Source organism: Nelumbo lutea, chromosome 2 (genome assembly GCF_056320005.1).
Source record: "Nelumbo lutea isolate HS-2025 chromosome 2, American lotus-T2T, whole genome shotgun sequence".
In the NCBI taxonomy this organism is placed as follows: Eukaryota; Viridiplantae; Streptophyta; class Magnoliopsida; order Proteales; family Nelumbonaceae; genus Nelumbo; species Nelumbo lutea.
In genome coordinates this window covers 105912880-105934989 of record NC_142685.1, presented here as the reverse complement: position 1 = coordinate 105934989, position 22110 = coordinate 105912880, and the positions used below count along the sequence as shown (strand labels likewise).

Below are 22110 nucleotides of genomic sequence, written 5' to 3'. Positions count from 1 at the left end.
CTGAAACTTTGATTGTTTATTTATTCATGGTGCCATGACTGGGGGACTTTCTTACCGGTGGCAGACATTCTATTATGTAATTTTTTCAACCGTACTGGATTCTGCATGACTATCTCTTCAAGTATTCAACCTTGTCATTTTAAAAAACTTGTGGGAAGGTTTAGTTAGTGGATGAAGGAGCATATGGTCCAAATCATGTGGGCTTGCTAAGCTGACAACTTTCTGACTCATGCCCAAGCTCATAATCTGGTTCATAACTAGCCCAAGCCTAACATCCAGTTTAAAACCATACTAGCGAAGTAATCCGTTCTGAGCACAGGAGTGATTATGGAGGCTTTTGTGTTCTGGAGGAAGCTGATCTGGTGAACTTCCTTGAAACCCATGATGAGAACAATCTGAAGTACGAGATTCAAGCCCTAACAATCCTTGAGACAGGAATCTGAATATTCCATCCAATTATAGGACCAAACCAACCAATTCTTTCCTTCGCACCAATCATTATCACACGAGTACTGAATGCACCATGAATGGTGCTTTAAGGGTTATGCCTTCTTTGTTTTATTACTTTTATTTTTTCCTCTTTTGCATACATCTGTAGGAACATTCTGCTGGTGGCAAATGTCTTGTACTCTTTTCTACAGGTTTATTCAAGGGAAACATCTTTTTTTTTTAAACTGTTTCAAGCTCCCTCAGTTTGAATGTTCTCATACAGAGAAATAAATCTTCGTGATAAAAGCAGAAACAACCGACATAAAACAGACTCACTAGGGCTGTTCATAGGTCGGGTTGGGTCGGTTTACAAGGGTTTTCCCAACCGACCCACTGATAGGCAAAACCGACCTGGTCGGTTTGAGTCGGGTTGGGTCGGTTTCGGTTTTGCTCCTGTACAAAAATGATAGAGAAGCCTAGAACTAGAAGGACACCTAATTTTAATTGTAATTGCCTAATGGGTTGCCTATTTGGTGTAAAAGACTGCTGATGAAAACCCGACTGACTCAGGTTGGGTCGGTTCGGGTTAGTCGGTTTGGTCGGGTTGGACCTTCTTATGAACAGCCCTAAGACTCACTAAACACAACTCAGTTGAAAGCCACTCTAGGCAGTCAAAGCAAAAGGACCCACTCCGGTGTCTCCGCCACCCATTCCAACTCCAGCGTCATGCAACACTGCCTTGGTTCCGGTCATGTATCCGTATCCAGCTGGATACCTGTACCTAGTTCCAGCCCTTGCATCTTTGCTACCCATCCCAGCATAATTCAACCCCATGTTGGCTCCCCCCATGTTTGACCAGCCTGCACCTTGATTCCCCCCACAAGTCTTCCCACCTAGGCTATTGGCTCCAGATGCCAGGCTGATGTTACCATCACTGGTGTTGCCTGTGTTTCTCTCAGCCTCCGCTTTTACGATCACCTGGTGTTGATTATTGCTGGTACCAGTCATCCTGCCCAGTGATTTAAAAGGCGCGCCTAGGCGCTCAGGCGAGGTATATTTTAGGGTAGGCACCTCGCTCAGGTCTTAGGTGTAGCCCATTCAAAAGGCATGCACCTGGTGTGCCTAGGCGTGTGCCTGGTGGGCCTTGCACCTTAGCCCAGGCGTGCGCCTTTTGAAAATTTGCCGCTTTTTCCCTTTTTTTGAGTTTGGCCGCTGGGCCGGGGGCTCCGCCCCCGGACGCTCGTGCCACGCCCCTCAAGGCCAGCCCAAACAAGTCCATATTAGGGTCTTAAATTCTTAGATTTCACACAAAAAATAATAATTTTATAGTTTAAATTGCTTTTAAGAAGATATTTTATTAAGATGAATGAATGGACAACATTACCAAATAGGGGGTTCTTGAAGCTTTGATGAGCGAGTGAATTGGGCTTGCCTCGAGGGGCATGGCACTAAGGCGGCTCGTAGAATTAGGAATGTAATATATCACATTAGCTACTTGATGCAATTGAGAAAAAAAAGAGATTGTGGGTTTTATATGCTTGAAAATGTTTTATATGTTTGATTTCATTTTTAAATTCTCATTTGAGTATGCTTTACATATTATATTTATGTATTTTAATTTTAGATAATAGGTTTTTAAAACATTTATTTTAAGACTTAAGTTAATATTTTTATTAATATTATGTTTTATATTTTTTTGATTTTTTGAATTTTTTGCATTTTTTGAATTTTTTGCATTTTGTTCGAATTTTTTGCATTTTTTTTTTAAATTGTGCGCCTTGCCTCAAAAAGGCGCGTGCCTCGCCTTGCGCCTTGCGCTTTTAAAACACTGATCCTGCGCATCTGTCAAGAGATTCATGATTTACTGTTACACTCCCACAGTATAAAGCCAAAACGATTAAAAGGTACATAGAAAGCAAAAAGAAAGTTGAAAATTCCTATCAGACATAGAGCAAAATAGAAAAGATACGAACCTGCTCTCTGGTCTTGTCCATCCTGGACCTGGGCGAGTTGGCAATGTTTGAAGTGGAATCCCTCATGGTCTGCATTTTTGCTTGGTTTCAGAGACAATGAAAGAATGATCTCTAAATCAGTATCTGATTTCAGAAAACAAGAGCTTGTGTGTGTTGGACCAAGCACAGTGAGTCCCTGCTTTTGTAAATGAAACAAAGGATTCAGTAGCTGACGCATGTAAATGAAGAGATACATGTGCTGGTGCTCTTCAAGTCTTCAACTTCTTTTCCAACATATAGATAAGGTCTTCTGACTGCAGGAGAGGAGACCCAAGGTTATGTGGAGAAGTGAGGCAACTCACTTACGTTGATTTTTGATGATCGCCACACTCCAGCGGTCACCATAAACTCACTTTCACATCCAGAACAAACCAAATACCAGAACTTTCCTAAATGATATCAACAGCACCACCAACACCATTGAACACCGATCATCAAAAATCAACCAAACATGAGTTGGCAGCAATTCTACCACTCTATGTTGCCATGATCCTCGTGCCGGGCCAGTCAAGTACTTAGGAAAAGAGCAGGTGGACTCTTCCCTCAGATGTGGTGGGCCTTTTTGATCTGAACTTTTTTAGACAACTAAAGAAGAGGGAAAGGTTAATATGGAGAGCCAAAACAGCAGCCATTTTGTGGTCGATTTGGGCAGAAAGAAATAACAGAAACTTTCAAGGGCAAGAAAAATCTGAAGAAGTTTTTGAATGCATAACGATTAAGATTTTACATTTGAGTGTAGTAGCACATTCTTCATCCTTCAAGCATGTTAATCAGGAAAGTTGGAACCCATCAGCACAACAAAGGGTGAAATTGAATTTTAAAGGAAGTTCTGTAGGCAACCTAGGCCCTCAGGTATTGAGGGAGTGTTAAGAGATGGAGAATGGAGAGCGATGGTTCTGTTTTCAGGACCAATAGGAGGAGTCAGTGGCTCACCATGAGCCAGAGATGATGGCCCTTCTTCAAGGTTTGAAATTGGCTAAGCAGATGGGTCTCCAAAAAATTGAGGTGGAGGGGGATTCTAAGTTGGTAATAGGGTGGATGCAAACAAATAGCCTAGGGATCTGGACCTGGACCCACAGACAGTTTTTGAGGGAAATCAAATGCCTAGCAAGGAAGATTGGAGTGAACTTCAGGTGGGCTAGAAGGTCAGCAAATGGACTAGCTGGTACTCTAGCAAAGCAAGGGACTACTAGGGAGGAATTGTTTTGGGCCATTTTGTAATTCTCAGATACTTTGAGGGATCAACACCCTCTTCTTGGGTGGTTGACAGTTATACTTTAATAATCATTTTTTTATGAATGAAAACTACCGTTTCCAATAAAAAGGTACTTTGGAACATGGTTTTCGAACCACCGCTGACCCAGACGGTTGGACCATTCGGCCCAAGAACCATCAAGGCAACCAGTTCCGTTTTACCACAAACCCGGTCCATGGCAAAAAAATGTTGAATCGGTCAACGATCCATTGACCCAGGTGGTCGAACTGTCAACCCATTCAACGGTTTTTGTCAGAATGGGCCATCCGTTCGAACCAGACAGTCGAACCATCGACTTGGAAACCGGTGGCCAGAACGGTTCCGTTTCTGGGTCATTTTTTAGAACCATGCTTTGGAAAACTCCAAATACACATTCCAAAAGAACTACACCAAATAGCATTGTCCCTCCATCTTAATTATTCATATCTAGTTTCAAGGAACATGTGTTGACAAATGGGTCATGGACCAATATCTAGACTTGGATAAGAACTTATGCTTGGACCCCTGTTTTTTTTTTTTTTTTGATAGATAAAATATCATATTTCCATTAAATCAGACAGAAATTACATAATCAGTCCCTTGGGAGGCGTGAGATGCCACCTCTCCAAACATGAAGCACATAAAATCTTGAAACACAGAATCTAAAGCAAAATGTACATGTGTACTAAAACACAGTTACAGCTCATCCCAAAATAGTGTTTCCCAAGTTGTGCCCTGTTTTGCCAAGCTATCAGTGAAGGCATTATCTGATCTCCTCACCCACTGTACAGTAACAGTCATATTCTTTGTCAACCATTTGTATTTCTTTAGCTCATTCTTGTAACTCCACACAACGTTTTCCGGATTATTTAACCACTCCACCACTACCTTAGAGTAACTTATGCTTGGACCTGTTATAGACTAGGGATGCAAAAGGACCGGATAATATCAGATGCACCTAATTCCAAATTAATTCAATTGAACACTTTTTATTCTCCTATAAAAAAATACATAAATAAATTAAACTAAAAATGGTTAGAATATTATATGTTATTGATAAAATTTGAATCTGAATATTAACATGGATTTGGGCTTAGGCTAGAAAGTTGTGGGCTGAGAGCAGAATCTTGCCATCATCATCTAAGTCTTGTCCCAATTATTTGGAGTTGGCTACATGAATCCTGTTTCACCATTCTGTTCTGTTCAGTGACATATCCATTGTTAAATTATGATGCACTTAAAGCATTTCTATTTACTTCACAACCCATGTCCCTTTTGGTCTGCCCCAGTCCCTCCTAGCCCTATCAGCTTGCAAAAGATCACTTCTTACAGGTGCCTAGAGCATGACCATATGATTTAGTATTTTGGACGGTATGCTTCTGTATCATATTATAAAATCAATGCAGTAGGAACAACATGCTGCTTATAAAAATTTAGCACTGCAGTCCTAGATCTAGTGAAATTACAGATGCATTGATGTAGAGCTCCAGTGATATATTGTTCCAAATGAATTTATATTTTGATGAAGTGCTAGCTGTTCTTTTTCATATATATTGGATAGTTTGTATAGGGGTTAGAAGGTCATTGATGTTTCATTACATGAATGTTTTGTTTGTAGCATGCTTATCGCGATGGACGTTTAGAAGAAGTGGTTTTGCGCCATCTTGGGTCTGAAGATGGAGACACAGTCATAGCAAAAGATATTAGGTTTGTTCTACATGATGACTAGCAGAAACTTTTTCTGTTCCATGTTCTTTTCTTCTAACTCCCACCATGGTTTTGCAGGCTTTCAGACTTCCTTGGTACCTTGCGTCTTAGGTGAACAAATTGAAAGACTTAAAAGTGTAAGTTCTCGTTTTTCTCATCCACCAGCCAATAAAAAGAAGGAAAAAAGCCTCTCTTTTTTTTTCCTTGTTCTACTTCATCATGGTGGGCCAGGCTCCATTGGCCTTAGGCCCATACACTTGCAAAACCCCTTTAATGTCCTTTGACCCTTTAGATACAAAGATCTATATGTGTTGCCTAAGGCAATAGACTCGTGCCCATGGTTCAACCCATGGTCCAAAGGGTCCATTCTAGCATTTTCTAAATAATGTGCTAGTGAAGTAGTGAGATATTTTGTAATATTTCCTTTTATGAAATTTTCTTTGCAAGAGAGGGTTTTCTTCCTCTTTAAGAAAAATCTTAAACTTGCTTATAAATAGCCTTTTACTCCTTTTCTTCCAAATTAATGAAAGATAATTTTATTTTGCAAATTTGGTGTTAAGAGAGACTCTTCCCCTTTTGATTGCCAGATTATGCTCGTTCTTATTAGGAGTCACTCTAATACAAGAGAGAAGAAGGGGAAAAGCAAGATATGCTTCATCCATAACCTAATTGATCATTAATTATACATCATAAGCTTACACTAACAATTCAGATTTTTATTTGTCAATTCTTGACTTTCCATAGGCAAACAGCTGCGCAGTAAGTTTGGGCCTAGGAAGCTGCATTGCATGCCCTAAATTTAGTGTCCATGTTGGACATGCACATATTAACTATGTGTCATATACTTCCAATGGCAATCCAGATTTTTGCTTGTCATCTATTGACTTTCCATAGGGCAAACAACTGCATGATAAATTTGGGCCCAGGAAGCATTGTTTCGTGGAATCTCCTAAGTGAAGTGTCTGGGTTGGACAATGCATTGGATTTTGACTTTCCATGGATTTCGAAGGACACCTTGAACATGAGGGAGAGTACAAGCCTTCTAAGAGAGATAAGAATGTGAATATGAAGATTCTTAACTGGAATGTGAAGGATTTAAGGAGTGCAAGGAAAAGAGCAACAATTAAAAAGGTGATCAAGAGGTTTGACCCAGACATAGTGCTAATCCAAGAGTAAAAACGAATTGAGTTTGACAACAGATGGGCTAAGAGTGTTTGGATAGCAAGGGGGATCAATTGGGCGGCTCCTCCATCTTGGGGAACCTAAGGAGGGATAGTAACAATGTGGAAGAGGGATGTGCTCAAAGGATTTGATGAATTGATTGGGAAATGCTCAATATCCTTGAAATTTAAGTGGTTAGAGGATGGTTATGTGTGCTAGCGAATGTATATGGACCAAATGATTACAGAGAGAGAGAGAGGGATTGGGTGATGTCAAGGGTCTATGGGAACTGGGTGAATGTCAAGGGCCTATGGGAAGGGCCTTAGTGTGTGAGTGGGGACTTTGATGTGGTTAGGTTTACAGAGGAAACTAATAATCATAATCAGAGGGCAACAACTAGCATTGGAAGTTTAATCTGTTTGTGGATGCTTTTGAGCTCAAAGAGATACCATTAGCTCACAAGACATTCACTTGGTCCAATCTCCAATTGAATCCCATCTGTTCTAAGCTGGATAGGTTTCTATTTTCAACAAATTGGGAAAAACATTGGGGCAGCTTAACTTCTAGAGAACTTCCTATATCGACTTCAGACCATTGGCCCATAGTGATTTTTGTGGAGGAAAGGAGTGGAGGACTTGCCCTTTTTAGGATTGAAAATATGTAGCTACTTCATCCTAGGTTTACCAAGAAAGTAAGGGAGTGGTGGGAAGAGTGTAATCCCTTAGTGGAATGGAAGGTATGTGGTTTCGCAAGAAACTCCAATTTCTGAAAGCAAAGATTAGAGAGTGGAACCAATTGGAGTTTGGTAGATTATAAGAAAGAAAAAGAATATCGATGGATCAAATTGAGATTCTAGATTTGAAAGAAGAAAGGGGAGAATTTGAAGAGGAGACAAGGAATAGAGAGGGTGTTTGAGAAGACAATTGGAGGATTGGCTACACAAGGAGGAAATAAGTTGGAGATAGAAATCTCGGTGCAATGGCTGAAATCACTAGAGCTATTTACAGACTACACAGTGGAAGACATGCTGAGAAAGTGGGGTGAGATTGCAAACTGCACTCAGATCAAACCAGTAATAAGGGTGTCTTGGACTTCCCCCCTGCTGGCTTCTTAAAGTTAAATTTTGATGGGATTTGTAGGGGGAACCCGGGACAATCAGGGATTGGAGGTGTTTTTAGGGATGAGAATGGGGTCATTTCTGCCCTGTTCTCAGGCCCAATTGGTGTGGGATTCTCTCAGAGATGAGATCTTGGCAGTTAAGGAAGGAGTTCAGAAAGCCAAGGAGTTGAATGTCAGGAAACTCATAATTAAAGGGGACTCGGAGGTGGTGATAGGGTGGCTGATTAAAGACTGTGGTTTATGGAATTACAGAAATGAAAAGAGAAAATTCAGGTGGCTGGTGTGGGAGATGGAAATCAGGATGCGTTGGGTTAAGAGATCAGCTAACTCTTTGGCTGATGGATTAGCTAAACAAGGGATAGAAAGGGAAGCAATGTTTTGGGCTAAGCTGTAACTTAATTGTTTCTTTTGTTTCCTTGTTTCTCTCTTTGGGGGGTTTAAGTTGTACTCAGAAGATAAGAGTTTTTGTCTTCCTTGCTGTAAATAGTTTGATATTTCAATGAATTGAATGAATCTGTTATTGATAAAAAAAAGGATAGAAATCTCGGCGCAAGTGGTTAATGGAGGGAGATAGAAACACTAGATTTTTTCATTTTGTGGCAAATGGGAGAAGAAACTTTATCTCTAGACCGGAAGTTGAAGGATCTATTCTAACACAATAGGATGAGATAGCAAGGGCCTTTGTAGAACACTTTAGGTCCATCTTTAGAAGGCCTTTAAGGGGGGGGGGGGGGTTAGAAGGATTGGAATGACCAGAATTAGGGGCAACAAACAGGCAAAGAATAGAATGAAGGTTAACAAAAGCTCCAGGCTCGAATGTTTTTATGATGGCCTTTTACCAAGACTGTTGGGATATCTTGGAAAGAGATCTAATGCTAGTGTTTGAGGAATTTCATAGGAGTGGAATAATTAATCCTGGATTGAATTCCAACTTCCTTGCATTGATCCAAAGAAGAAAGATTCCTCCAACCAAAGGACTTCAGACCAATTAGTTTGGTAAATAGTTTGTATAAGATAATTGCAAAGGAGTTGTCATTGAGGTTAAAGCAAATCCTCCCATCTATCATTGCACCAAATCAAAGAGCTTTTGTGAGTGGAAGACAAATAATTGATCTAATTTTAATTGCCAATGGGAGTGTGAAGAATTTCAAAAAGGTTAGAACAAAGGTTGTAGTTTGCAAGCTGGACCTGGAAAAGGCTTATGACTTGGTTGACTGGTCTTTCCTGAAGAAAGTTATGGTTAATTTTGGGTTCGGGGAAAGATGGTGTAAATGGGGTCATAGTTGTCAAGGTTACTAGGTGGTTTTTCATGGTCGCTTGGCCCAAATGCCACAAGTTTTGCATATTAGGCATCAGCCCAGAGACTTAAGCGGGCACCTACATTCATCTAAAAAAATATATATTTTTTTAATTTATTGATATTTTTATTGGATGTTCTATTCTTTTCAAATAGATCTAGTTTCATGATGTCATTTTAATATTAAGACCAAGTATACAGCCTTTTTTTCTTTATGTCATAAGGGTTTTTTTGGTTTGATTGGAGAGGGAGGAGAATTGAAGACTTCAAGCCTCAACACACCTCAGCAATCTTCTTCTTCTTTCTCTTTTCCAAATTTCAGTCGAATCAGTCCTGAGTTCTCTCTTCTTAGCTTAGACATTTTTTCTTTTTTTTTTTCGAAAAAACAGGGGCTCGCCCCTATATTCTTCTTCTTCCGCCCCGTGAGTCCATGATTGTTCTTAGTCATTAGTAGTCACTCTCAATCATCGGTCGTTCGCCCCATGAGTCCATTTTTTTGCTTTAAAAAAAAAAAAAAAAAAAAAACTGGGGCTTTGCCCTATATTCCTCTCCTCCCTTCACTGATTCAATCATTGTTCTCACTTATCACTTTAGTTTTTAATAGCCGAACCTATCATTAATATATATGAATATGATTATATGGTTGAAATCTATAGATTTTATATTTATAGATTCCATTGCCTAGCTGTTGCCTAGGCGTCCACCTAGGTGCTTGGGCGCCCCATGGTCGCCTAGCCTCACCTAGTCACCTTGACATATGTTGTGTTCGGAATTGTCATTACTCTGTGTTGATAAATGGGACAATGGTAGATTTCTTCCAGCCATGAGGGGAATAAGACAAAGGGATCCACTCTCCCTTCTTATTTACATTGATTGTAGATGTTTTGGGGAGATTAATTCATAGAGTGGATTCAAGGGATTTTCTAAGAGGGTGGAGACCACTTACATTTTGTAGATTACACGATTTTGTTATGTGAAGGTGGAAACCTGAGGTGGATCAGAAACATGAAATTGGTGATACAACTCTTTGAACAAATGTCCAACCTTAAGGTGAGTTTTGAGAAAAGTTGTGTAGTGGGAGTGAATATGGAGGGGGAGGTTAGAGGTGTAAATCGAGTTGTGCCACCCGTGGCCCGACACGAATTTGGACCGGCCCGACACGACGGTCTGTGGGCCGTGCCAAGCTCGGCATGACCCATATATTATTTATATAAATTATAATTATATAATAATATTTAGTATATAATATATTAATAAAATAAATATATTTTTTAATTTTATTATACTAATTTATTTAACTATTGTATATATAAGCAATTGTATACATCAAAATTCATATAAAATTAAAATTTTAAGTTTTTTTGTCAACTTTTTTAAATAAATAGCTTTGGCCTGATGCACGGCCCGACCTAGCCCATCGCATGGCACGAGCCTGGGCCGTGGGCCGGGCCGATCCCCCAAGTTATCCTAGGGGAGGGCGGCACAACCCGCACTTTACGCCCACCGCCCATGGTGGCACAACCCGTTTTACACCTCTAGGGGAGGTCAGGGAGTAGAGTTTTTGGGATGTGAAGTTTCAAGTTGACCCTTGAATTATCTAGGATTGCCTTAGCCAATTTACTCATTTACTTCCTGTCAGTGCTCAAAATCCCAGCAAAGGTGTCTAATAGATTGGAAAAGATGATGAGAGACTTTCTATGGTAACCAGGAGAAGAGAAGAGGGACCATAGGGTGAGTTGGGAGGTGGTGACTAGGAGTAAAAACTTGGGTGGGTTGGGACTTGGGAATATTAGGAAGAGGAATGTGGCTCTTTTGGGGAAATGGTTATGTAGGTTCTCTTTAGAGAAGGAGAAACTGTGGGCTAAAATTGTGGCTAGCATTCATGGGATAGAAGACAACGGATGGGATCCTGGAATTCAGGCAAGGACTACAAGTGCATCCCCTTGGAAAGCCATTCATGACTTATTGCCAATTTTCTCCCCTCTTATCAGGTTGACTTAAACTCAGACAACCTTATAAAAGTTTGGGAACAAACTTGGGTGGGGAATGCTCCTTTGAAGGATCAGTTTCCATCCTTATACGCCCTCTCTGACTTAAAATGAGCCAATTTCTTCCTTCACTATCCCATCTTCAAACACCAGGTTTGGGTGGAATTTGAGCTTGAGGAGGGCTGCTAGAGATACAGACCTGAACAGCATCCTGAGTCTCCTAGGTCTTCTTGAAAATATCTTCTTGGACCCCACAAAGGAAGATACTAGAATTTGGACCCCCACCCCCACGGGCTCTTTCTCTTGTGTCTCTTTCTTCAAAGTCTTAATTCAGCCAACCAGCCCCTAGGCCTTCCTTTCCTTATCAAAGAGATTTAGTGCTGACCAATTCCTCCTAGGGTTGGTAGTTGTTCTTGGGAAACATTTCTAGAAAGAATCAACACTATTGATTTGATTTAAAAGAAGGGACCCAAGACATGCTTATCCCCTCACAGGTGTATTCTTTGGAAAGCTGATGGGGAGACTGGTTTTCACCTATTAGTGTCATGCCAGTTTGCAAAGACTATTTGGGAATGGACTTCTTCCCTCTTTGGGTGTAGTTGGATCCCTCCATTGAACTTGCAGAGCCTTTTTTCTTCTTTTTTCAGGTGGCATCTGAAAAGGGGTAGGACTATGTGGAGATGCCTAAGGGCGGTATAATGGGAAGAAAGAAGTCCATTCCCAAATAGTCTTTCTTTATGGGAAGAAAGAAAGTCTAGGATCTTCTTTGAAATAGAGAGAAGTGCTGAAAACCTGAGAGATATGATTCATATTAAGGGCGGTATAATGGCTGAAATCATCAGAGCTGTTCACAGATTATACAGTGGATGATCTGTTAAGGAATTAGGGAGAGATTGCTAGATACGCCCATGTCAAAATAGGACTGAGTTTGTCTCGTACCCCTCCCCCCTCTGGCTTTATGAAACTGAACTTTGATGGTAGTAGTAGAGGGAAATTCAGGAGCTGGGGGTGTGTTTAGGGATGAGAAAGGGAATGTTTCAGCCCTGTTCTCAGGTCCAATTGGGATGAGTGATTCTCTCAGTGCTAAGATCTATGCAGTTGTGGAAGTTGTCCAAAGAGCCAAGGTTCAAAATATTGATATGCCCGATACGCCGGTAGAGGCATATTGGGCAGTATCGATAGCTTTTTTTTAATTTTTTTGAGTTCTTTTTTCAAATCTGGTTCAGAGGGGCCCGTTCACCCACCGAACCGGTCGAGGCCCTGAAACACCCCGTGTGGGGTCATATCGAAATTTTGAACCTTGCAAAGAGCAAAGGAAATGAATATAAGAAGACTTGCAATTGAAGAGGATTCAGAGGTGGTTGTAGGGTGGCTGAATAAAGAGTTAAAAGACAATACTGGGTTATGGAATTACAGCAATGGAAGGAAAAAAATTGGGTGGCTGGTTAAAGAGATGGAAGTCGAGATCAGTTGGGTGAAGAGATCTACTAACTTGTTTGCTAATGGGTTAGCCAAGCAAGGGGTGGCGGGGGAATCTATGTTCTGGGCTAAGTTGTAAGTCTAATTCCTATTCATGGGGGCTCAAGCCTCAGTTGGAGGAGATAAGAAAGTTTATCTCCTTCTTTGTAATTATTATTTCTGATTGATCAATGAAATGCATTATTGATCAACGAGAGATTGGTTTGTTGGTAGATGGGTTAGAACTTAGAAGGTCAGCTAATGGTTTGGCTGACTCACTAGCCAAACAAGAGAGAAACAGGGAAATTTATTCTGGGCTGAATTGTAATAACAAAATCTTTTGGGGGTTGGAATCCCTAAATTTATGGATTGGACCTGTGTACCTTATTTAAGATTATCCAAAATTTAATGAAAGTTACAGTTTCCCATAAAAAAAAAGTTACATTTTGATGTGACATTTTTCTTGTTCTCCTTGATTATTCAACATAAATAAACAGCTGATGTACATAATGAATATCATTCTTCCTATAAAATAATTGTAACAAACATAAACCTTTATACATTTTTTTCTTTAGGTTTAATATTAAAATTAAACAAAATATGGAATATCTTAATGCTTTTTACTTTTCTATAGATGTGTCTATGAGTCCTTGTTTCTTTGTTCTTGCTGTGTTGGACCTCCCTGGACATGTGGGTTCTGATTCCCATGTCTGTCCGTTACTGCTAGAATGCTTATTACCTTGATTAAACCTTGGTTGGATACATTTGGTTTCAAATGTGGGATTTTTATTATTTCACTTGTTCTGATTTGGTATGTACATTTACAGGGTATTTATTACTATGAAGGAACTACATGACTTCAAGGACCAAAAAAAAATTCTTATTTCCCATGTTGCACTCCACTTCTAAGGTGCGATCTTCATATTCAGAACTGCAAGGCTACTAGTTTAGTTGCATGATCATTGTTCTGAGGCAAGCAATCTGCAGTTCGAAAAGAAAGATGAAATATAAAATATTGGGTTTGTCTGTTTATCACTCTAAAGGACTCTGTCTTGGAGTTGGAAGGGTCTCTTCCAAATCCAAAGCAGTTATGGGGCTGAGCTGGCCTAATGGGTACCTGAAGGTTTTGTAGCCCATGGGCTAGAACCAGGCCTAGTTTTAAAGCCCATTTTAAAAGGCTGTTCTTAAACCTAGTTTATTAGGCCCAACAGGCCATGGTTGGCCTGATTTTCTTTGCTTGTGATGCTGTATTGTTAATTTAAGGCAGCTATAACATTTGTTTTATAATTGTTTGTAGGGATTGTTTCATATTATTTTGTGTTGTAGATGTCTGCATGCTTAGATCACTTTATTTTAATTTTTGTATAAGTGATGCCATTTATATTTTGCAACAAGAAGATATGGATGTATTATTTTTTAATGGACTAGCTAGTGTCAGGCTAAGAACTAGCCTTGTAAAACTTCTTAGTTCTGAGCCTTGGCTGCACTTTTGGCCCATGGGTGTGCCTAGGTGTGATTTTGAGGCCCATTTATTAAACAGGCTGGTCTGGGCTTGGTATGGATCAGAGCAAGCCCAGGGGTGCAACTTGGGCCTGGTTAGCCTGAGTCCAACCCAAAAAAGTTGGGCTGCGTTGGGGTCAGGTTTGGGTTGAAAACATGAACCTGATTTTACTTTGGGTTGGGTTAAGGTTGAGGCCTTGGGCAACCAAACCTAACCCATGTTTTATTGTTTGTATGGCAGGTTAGCCTGAGTGCAACCTGATTTTGGGTTGGGTTAGGGCTGGGGATTTGGAGAACCCAACCCAGCCCATGTATGTGCCAAGGTTAATCAACCTTAATTGGCTAATGATAAGTCTAAGAAACGTGGACATTTTTTTTTTCCGAAAGCAAAAGTGAAGAAATTGAGCCAACCTGAGCCCTATTTGTTACCTTGGGTAGGGTCAGGGTTGACCTCAACCCAACATAACCCAGCCAGACTTAAGTGCCTTAGTCTAGTCGATGGGCACACCTGAAAGCAAGCACTCATCCTTTGTCCCTTGGGATTGCAGAATATCAAAACAACTTGTAAAATTCCAATGAACAGAATGCAAGTACCATTAAATGTTTTAACAAGAAGAAAAAGTTGGAATAAATTGAACTAAAGGTGATTGCGAAGGGAAGTTGCATAGGCTTCATAAAGGTTCCCTTTTAAAACTAGAATTTCCCATATTTCAGTTGTATTATTTCCTGATTTTGGTCCGCATTTCCTCATCATCTAAGCCCTATCCCAACTAGATGGAGTTGACTACATGAATCCTGTTTTGCCATCAATTTTGTTGTTTAATGTCATATTCATTGTCAAATTATGAGCACTTTGATTCCTCAATTCCTGCAAGAATGAAATGGGCAAATTGGAGATTGTGCAAGGCTGCTTTTGGTTTGGGGGAAGATTTTGGTGGGATGGGCTAAGGATGAGAAAGGGAAAATGGGTGGAAAGATTACATGCTCCAATTTTGGTTGTAAAAATGAAAATAGTGGGAAAATCAACCTCAATAACAAATATTAATGGACTAATAAATTTTAATTAAATTATTTTATTAATATTTTAATAAATAATTAATAATTTGTTAATGAGTCTTGGGTCTAATATTAACTCTTAAAAATACTACCAGGAAAGTGTATTTTCTATTAAACAAGTTTCCCCCTCCTTTCCCACTTGTTTCCCACCAAGATGGTGGGTTTCACATCCAAAGAATTGAGAACTATAATCCCACCTTTTTCCCATCTCGTCTCATGACATCCCACCAACTAAACAAGGCTTAAAAATCCATCACTACCTTTAGTCCAACAAACTTCACTCTTCACAAACAATTTGGCATGCATACACACACAAGCACACACTAAAAAGGAGGTTCCTAAGTGACCTACTTGTTGATGTTCACTCTCCGGTCAATTGGGGACCCTTTGGCCTCTTATCTCTAGGATCAATCTTCTGCACCAAGAAACTTTGTTATTGTTAATATTGCTTTATGTGGTACTTGAAAGAAGTTGACAACCAAGAAGTCATCCCTCATTTGACTATTTTGTTTCATTTTTCTTTTTGTCCCTCATGTATATTTTTTTTAATTTATTTTTGAAAACTGTAATTATCATTAATTGTATTAAAGTGAGTATGAGTTGGTGTGTAGCATGTAGCTATACACTAGTAGGTGGAAAATGTATCATATTGGCTATACTACCTATTGTAGTTCGAATCCAGGCAGTAGGTAAAGAGTAGAGATGGACGAACTGAGTAGGTGAACCGAGGTGCTTCCTGAGGTGTGTTCTCGGGGTGGTCTCTCTGATGATCAAGTCAGTAAGCAAGCAATGAGTCGTTGGATTGAGTGGAGGCGGCTTGTTGGTGACAAGAGTAGTAAGACAAGGAGGCAAGAGAGTTGTATTGAGCGTCGTAGTATGAATCAGTGATTTAAAAGGCATGCCTGAGGCGCACAGGCGAGGTGCATTTTAGGGTATGCACCTCGCCCAGGTCCTAGGTGCACCCCTTTCAAAAGGTGCACGCCTAGTGCACCTAGGTGTGTACCTGATGCGCCTTGAGTCTTAGCCCAGGTGTGTACCTTTTTAAAATTCTGCACTTTTTGTTTCTTTTTTGACCCTAACGGCTAGGCCTAGGGCTCTGCCCCAAGACCCCCCCGACCATGCCCCTCGAGGCAAGCCCAAACAAGTCCATGTTAGAGTCTTAAATTCTTATTTCACATAAAAAACAATGATTTTATAACTTTAATTGCCTTTTAAGAAGATATTTTATTGGAATGAATGAACGAACAACATTAGCAAATAGGGGAATCTTGGAGCTTCAGCGAACAAATCATTATTTTTTATGTGAGAAATAATAATTTAAGACCTTAACATGGACTTGTTTGGGCTTGCCTCGAGGGGCATGGTACAAAGGCAACTCATAGAATTAGGAATGCAATATGTTTTACATCACATTAGCTACTTGAAGTAATGCAATTGAGGAGAAAAAGAGATTGTGGATTTTACATGCTTGAAAATGCTTTATATGTTTGATTTTATTTTTAAAATTTCATTTCAATACGCTTTACATGTTATGTTTATGTATTTTCATTTTAGATAATAGGTTTTTTAAAACATTTTTTTTAATTTAAATTTATATTTTTATTAACATTATGTTTAATATTTTTTTATTTTTTGAAAATTTTGACATTTTTTTTATTTTTTAGCATTTTTTTCTTTGTAATTTTGCTCCTTGCTTCAAAAACCCGTGCGCCTTGCCTTGCGCATTGCGCCTTAGGTGCAAATTGGCCCTTGTGCTTTTTTTGCACCGTGCACTTTTAAAACACCGCTATACATACCTTGTTTTGGGGATGCTGTACATATAAACACGAGATGTTGTGTTTGTCGAGGAATCCCAGTCCTATAGGGAGACGGATGTCAAGACCAACATGGCATTCTCGATAGCGCAGCATTATTTGGTGGTGCTTTACGTATGGACAAGTTAGGTTGGTTGTCTTGGAAGTTGAGCCCGTTCGGATTAATGGGGAACTCTATGGTTTGTCCAGGACATGCGGCGAAACAAACTTGGGCCAAAAATATGGTCTTCATCATTTGCCCCCTACTTTCGAGATTGAGGTGGTTGCACAACCAGCCCATGGGGGCTTGGCAGGTCTACTCTTCGATCGACACCCTCATCTCAAACTCCTCGAGTATATGATACTATTGCTAGATCCTAACTATGTCTTCCTACCTTAAACTTCTCGAGTATATGATACTATATGATGAGCCAAGCACCCTCCTCAGGGCTTGGTAGGCTCACTCCTAGGTTGGCGCCCTCATCTCAAACTCCTCAGGTATGTGATATTATCACTAGATCCTCACCATGCCTCCTTGCCTCAAGGTACTCTTGATAAGCCATGCATCCTCCTCAGGTAGCTCCTCAATGACGTGAACGACCAGGCCCAAGGTTCCAACCTAGGGCATCCTTGTCCTCATCCATGCCAACTATGTCCACCTTGACATCCCCTTCACCCTCTATACAACCACAATTTGCAAACTCCTCATTCTTGATCTCTAGATTAGGTTCGCTCCTAGCACGGGAGCAACCAACCACAATATTGTTGTCTTCGGCCCCCACACCAGCTTCGGGATCCTCATCCCCCACTAAGTCTTTGAAGTACAGTGTCGGCCTCAACTTCGAAAGCAAACTCTTCCCAATTTGATAACTAAAGGCATCAATCTCCCTAACCTCATCCATAACGGTCTCCTCAACCAAGTCAGTTTGGTCACTCGCTAGTTCTAATGTCGAGCTAAAACGCTTAAAGCCACTACTAGAATAACTATAACTAGAACTGGATGAGGACATAATAGCAAGAGCAAAAAGAACTTGCCAAACCAACCTTCTAAGTCGAGGATATCAACTAGCACCGAGCCAAACTCCTAGACGTCCCATCTTCACAAGTACTTCTTAGAAGTACTTATTTTAACACACTTAAGGCTGTTTGGTAACCCACTTTTCACTTTACTTTTTATGTTTTTAAGCACTTATTGGGGTGGGGGTGTTTGGTAAGCTACTTTCCCCATAAGTGCTTATATTGACACAAATGACAATTTTACCCCACTTCACTCATACATACATACATATATATATATATATATGTTATACATTTTAATTGAGAGTCCACGTGGACCCCACTTCATGGTCAGCACTGTTTTCTGTCGTCAATGGCTCGGTATCAAGCCTGGTACACCGGCCGCCATCCGATACACTAGTCGTCGACGTCATGCTGGCGGAGAGATAGAGACAAGGAGAGAGAGGGAGAGAAAAATGAGAGAATGAGAGTGGGGGTAGTTTAGGTATTACGAGAAAATATTAGGGATTGGTTCGTCCCCTTTTTTTGGAGAAGTACTTCTTTTACAAGTACTGAAAAAAAAGCTAACTTGAAGTCACTTTTTTAAATAAGTACTTACCCTCTTTTTTTACCAAACACCCATGAGTACTTAAAAACCACTTAATGTGTGGTCCCATTAGTACTTAAAAACCACTACCAAAGTCCCATTCGCTTGAAACTCTGTGTAAAGGACCCTCAATGCTCAAATTGGCCTACCACCTATGGCCTAGATCTCACCCTGATTTGACAGATTCCATGTGTCCCTCAATCGAAGGGTCACATGCCGGGGATAGAGTTTCATCTTCACAAAACAGCGGCATGGCTCGGCCTTTGCTCTTCCCTCGAATAGCAGCATAACTTTCTTTGACCCAATCAACTCCATACCGCTTGAGTAGTGGCAACCACCTCAGTCTGGAAAGTGGGGGCAAATGATGAGGCCCATATTCACGGCCCAAGTCCGTGCTACTGCGTGTCCTGGACAAACCAAAGAGCTCCTCACTAACCTGAATTGCCTCAATTGCTGAGTTGACCAGCTTGACTTGCCCACACGTAAAACACCACCAGATTAAGGACGTGCTATTGAGAATCCCAAATCTTCACACCTCCCTGTAGGACTGGGATTCCTCGCCGAACACATCTCCTATAATTATAGTACGACATCCCTAGAAAAACTTATGTATACTATTACACTCAATACAACTCTCTTGCCTCCTTGCCTTCCTACTTTCCTCGCCGACCAGCCTCCTTTTTCGGTTCGACAACTCATTGCCTATGTAACATGCTTGAACATCAAAGAGCTTACCCCAGCGGCACTTCTTAGGACTCTTTGCTCTATTGCATTCTGATAAGGGTCAAAGCCCATCACAGGCCCAGAAGCCCATGCCCCCAATCATTCACACTCTATATATATTGACAGTTCATTAAAGATATTTTGATTGTAATCCCAACTCTATATATATTCTGGCTGGCCAATGAATGAGGCATGAATATTGAACCTACTCTCTCTCTCTCTCTCTCTCTCTCTCTCTCTCTCTTCCTCTCCCTCTCAGTTCTATTTCAGGAGGCTGAGTCTCCCTCGAAGAGACTCCTGATGGTCAGCAGTAACTCATCACATTCTTTGGAAGCACTGCTCTTTTCTCCTGCGTGGTTTGTCCTCTCTTCACCTTTTTATCTATTTCCCGGATTTGGAATGCAGTTATTTAGGAGTCATAGGTTTTATGTCTCACATAAGTTATATTCAAGACATTGTTTTCATGATATACAATTTTAAATCAATGTTAGTTCATTTTGTTCAATATCTATTAATGTTATTAATGTATGATATGCTTAGATGGAGAAGTGGTAAAACTAGGAAGGAGGATTAGAAATGAAGCCATAGAACCTAAAGTATCTCCAGTAGGTGACAAAATGAGAGAAAGTAGATTGAGATGGTTTGGTCATGTACGTAGAAGACTATCTACAACACCTGTTGGGAAAAATTATTTGTTACAAGTTGAAGGGGCTAGAAGGGCAGACTTTGTTGGAAGTAATGAGAAATGATTTAAGCTCCTATAATTTAATGATGGATATGGCACTGAATGGAATGGAATGGCGAAACAGGAGCCAATTCCATATATTTAGGACAAAGCTTACATGTGTAGTAGGTGTAAGATGTTAGTTTGGAGGGGGGAGGGGGGGCTGAAGGGAGAATATTTCTTTAGCCGACTCCATAACTGTGTTGTGGAATGCTTGTGGTGTATCTGCATCAACCTGATATCCTTAGGGAGGACTGCCACGTATACTTTTGCAGTCTTGGCAAGTCTTTTATATGTCTTTATTTCTTATGTTATTTCCAATTAACTGAGCTATCTATCAACTTGATATCTTATGGAGGACTGCAGCATTTATCTCTGCAATCTTGGAAGTCCTTGTGTATGTTTTGATTTCTTTTATCCTCAGAATTCTTATTTTTCCTTGCTGATCTGTCAGTGTGTCATGCAGAATTGCTTGTTGGGGAGCCAAACAGCGGACTCAAAAGATAGCCATTGACGAGAATAAAGTGCATTCACTATTGAACAGAATATATTTAAGATAAAATGGTAAAAATGGATAAAAATATTTGAGATTTTTGAGAACTGTTTGTTGCATGTGTGGTTCCCCCTAAGAGATCTTGTAGAAGAAGGATCCAGAATAGTTGGTGAATAACTTGATGATTGTTACAGAACCCGTCTTCCCTTCATCACTTGGTCAGGAATTGTGCATCGATTGATATGCATTTGGATGTGATGGTTAGTAACGATATTTCATGGTATGTGAATCGACCAAAAGAAACTGGGCTACATTTATATGGATTTGGATTACTTGTGTTGTTTCAAGTCATGTGTAAAGACGATGTGAAAGTGCACGTTTCCCCTGGTGTTTTAGAGTTGCAGCGCTGGATTATAGTGGTCTTATTCAATGTTTTGTCCTTGATTTTGAGTTTAATGAACAAGGTTGAAATTCTTTTCCCAATAAAACGTTTGGGTAGCCTCACTGTGTGAAGTTTCCTCTACCCAATTGCAAGCGTGAATGAAACTTGTACAGGTGGAGATGGGAGTTATGTCATTGTCAGCTGCCCTCAAGCAAATGTATTGGTAAATACATTTACCAGACGTGTATTGTATGCATATTTATGACTACTTGCTAAAAATATATTTTGATGCTGAATTGTTCAAAAGATACAAAAAATGAGAAGTTTTCATAAAAGATGTATAATAATGCACTTGTGATATGCTTTTCTTTTTTCGAAAATATACCAAGTTATTGAATTTTTTTATTCCACATTTTTTAGATAATGAATTAAATACACATTTATTTTTTTGGACTGGTTTGATACTTTTCTAGACTGATTATCATATCATATTTTTCATTCTTTAAGCTGTAAATGGATTTTCGTTATTCAACTTTTATTCTGTATTTGCCAACCATGCTTCCCGTGGCCTGGCACCACCCGACACAATTTTGGTTAGGCCTGGCATGATGGCATGCGGGCCGTGCTAGGCATCGCATGATCGTGAGGCATGCTGGGCCGAGGGTTTCAGGTCCATGAGATGGCAGGACATGACATGACTGTGTGGTGCTGCCCAATGTTTTGACTTAAGCTTTTTAGGGGTTTTTTTGTTTGAAATATCCCTCAATCAACAACTATAAGCTTGTCTATAAATAGTTATATAGGGGTATTTATGTATTTTGGCTTTGGAGGGAAGAAAAAGACAATAATGCCCCTCTAATACTTATAACTTATAATATAACTAGTTTGGGACTTTGGGGCATTTGGGTAAAGTGATAAATGAGTTTGAAATATTCTTTTTGGCAATTAAAAAATGACCTGTTTTTAGGGTATTTTGAGCAATTGAATTATTTTCCATTTCCTATAAATAGCCTTATCTTCCACCATTCTTATCATACAAATTCAACAATTCTCTTCTCAATTCTCATACTCTCAATCCCATCCCATATTGTTATAGTATCATACACTTAGCAATGTAGGAGGCTTTGGTCTTTGAGGCTTCAACCATTGAAATCAATTTGAGATTCTGAACTGGTAATCTGCCCATTTGGGTAAGTGCAATTAATTTATTTTTTTAGAATTTAAAAAATGACCGACCCCTCTTCTGGAAACCAATTCACCAACAGTAAATTCACTAGCTTGATTTGGAAAGTACTTACAATAGAGGAGGTTAAGGGAAAGGGAAAAAGAGTCATTTGCCAAAAAAAGTAGGATTGACTTTAGTTTTAGTAGCAAGGGTGGTCTTAGCCCTTGGGGTAGGCGTTTCCTCTTCCATAAGAAATAAGAAAAAAA

General features: G+C 39.9%; 1 protein-coding gene across 8 annotated transcripts in view; it reads left to right on the top strand.

Moving 5' to 3' along the window:
* Window positions 1-21014, top strand: part of LOC148872532 (putative RING-type E3 ubiquitin transferase C3H69) — a 45010-nt gene extending 23996 nt beyond the window's left edge. For 4 of the 8 annotated variants that reach the window (XM_088973771.1, XM_088973778.1, XM_088973774.1 and 1 more), the window contains 4 exons: window positions 5294-5382; window positions 5461-5519; window positions 13233-13315; window positions 20271-21014. In XM_088973771.1, the coding sequence (XP_088829897.1) occupies window positions 5294-5382; window positions 5461-5497 (126 nt within the window). In that variant the 3' untranslated portion in view covers window positions 5498-5519; window positions 13233-13315; window positions 20271-21014. Of the gene's footprint in view, window positions 1-5293; window positions 5383-5460; window positions 5520-13232; window positions 13316-19339; window positions 19437-20258 lie in introns of all 8 variants that reach the window. The other 4 variants (XM_088973773.1, XM_088973775.1, XM_088973772.1 and 1 more) reach the window with 2 other exon arrangements.
* The last annotated feature ends 1096 nt before the right edge of the window (window positions 21015-22110 follow it).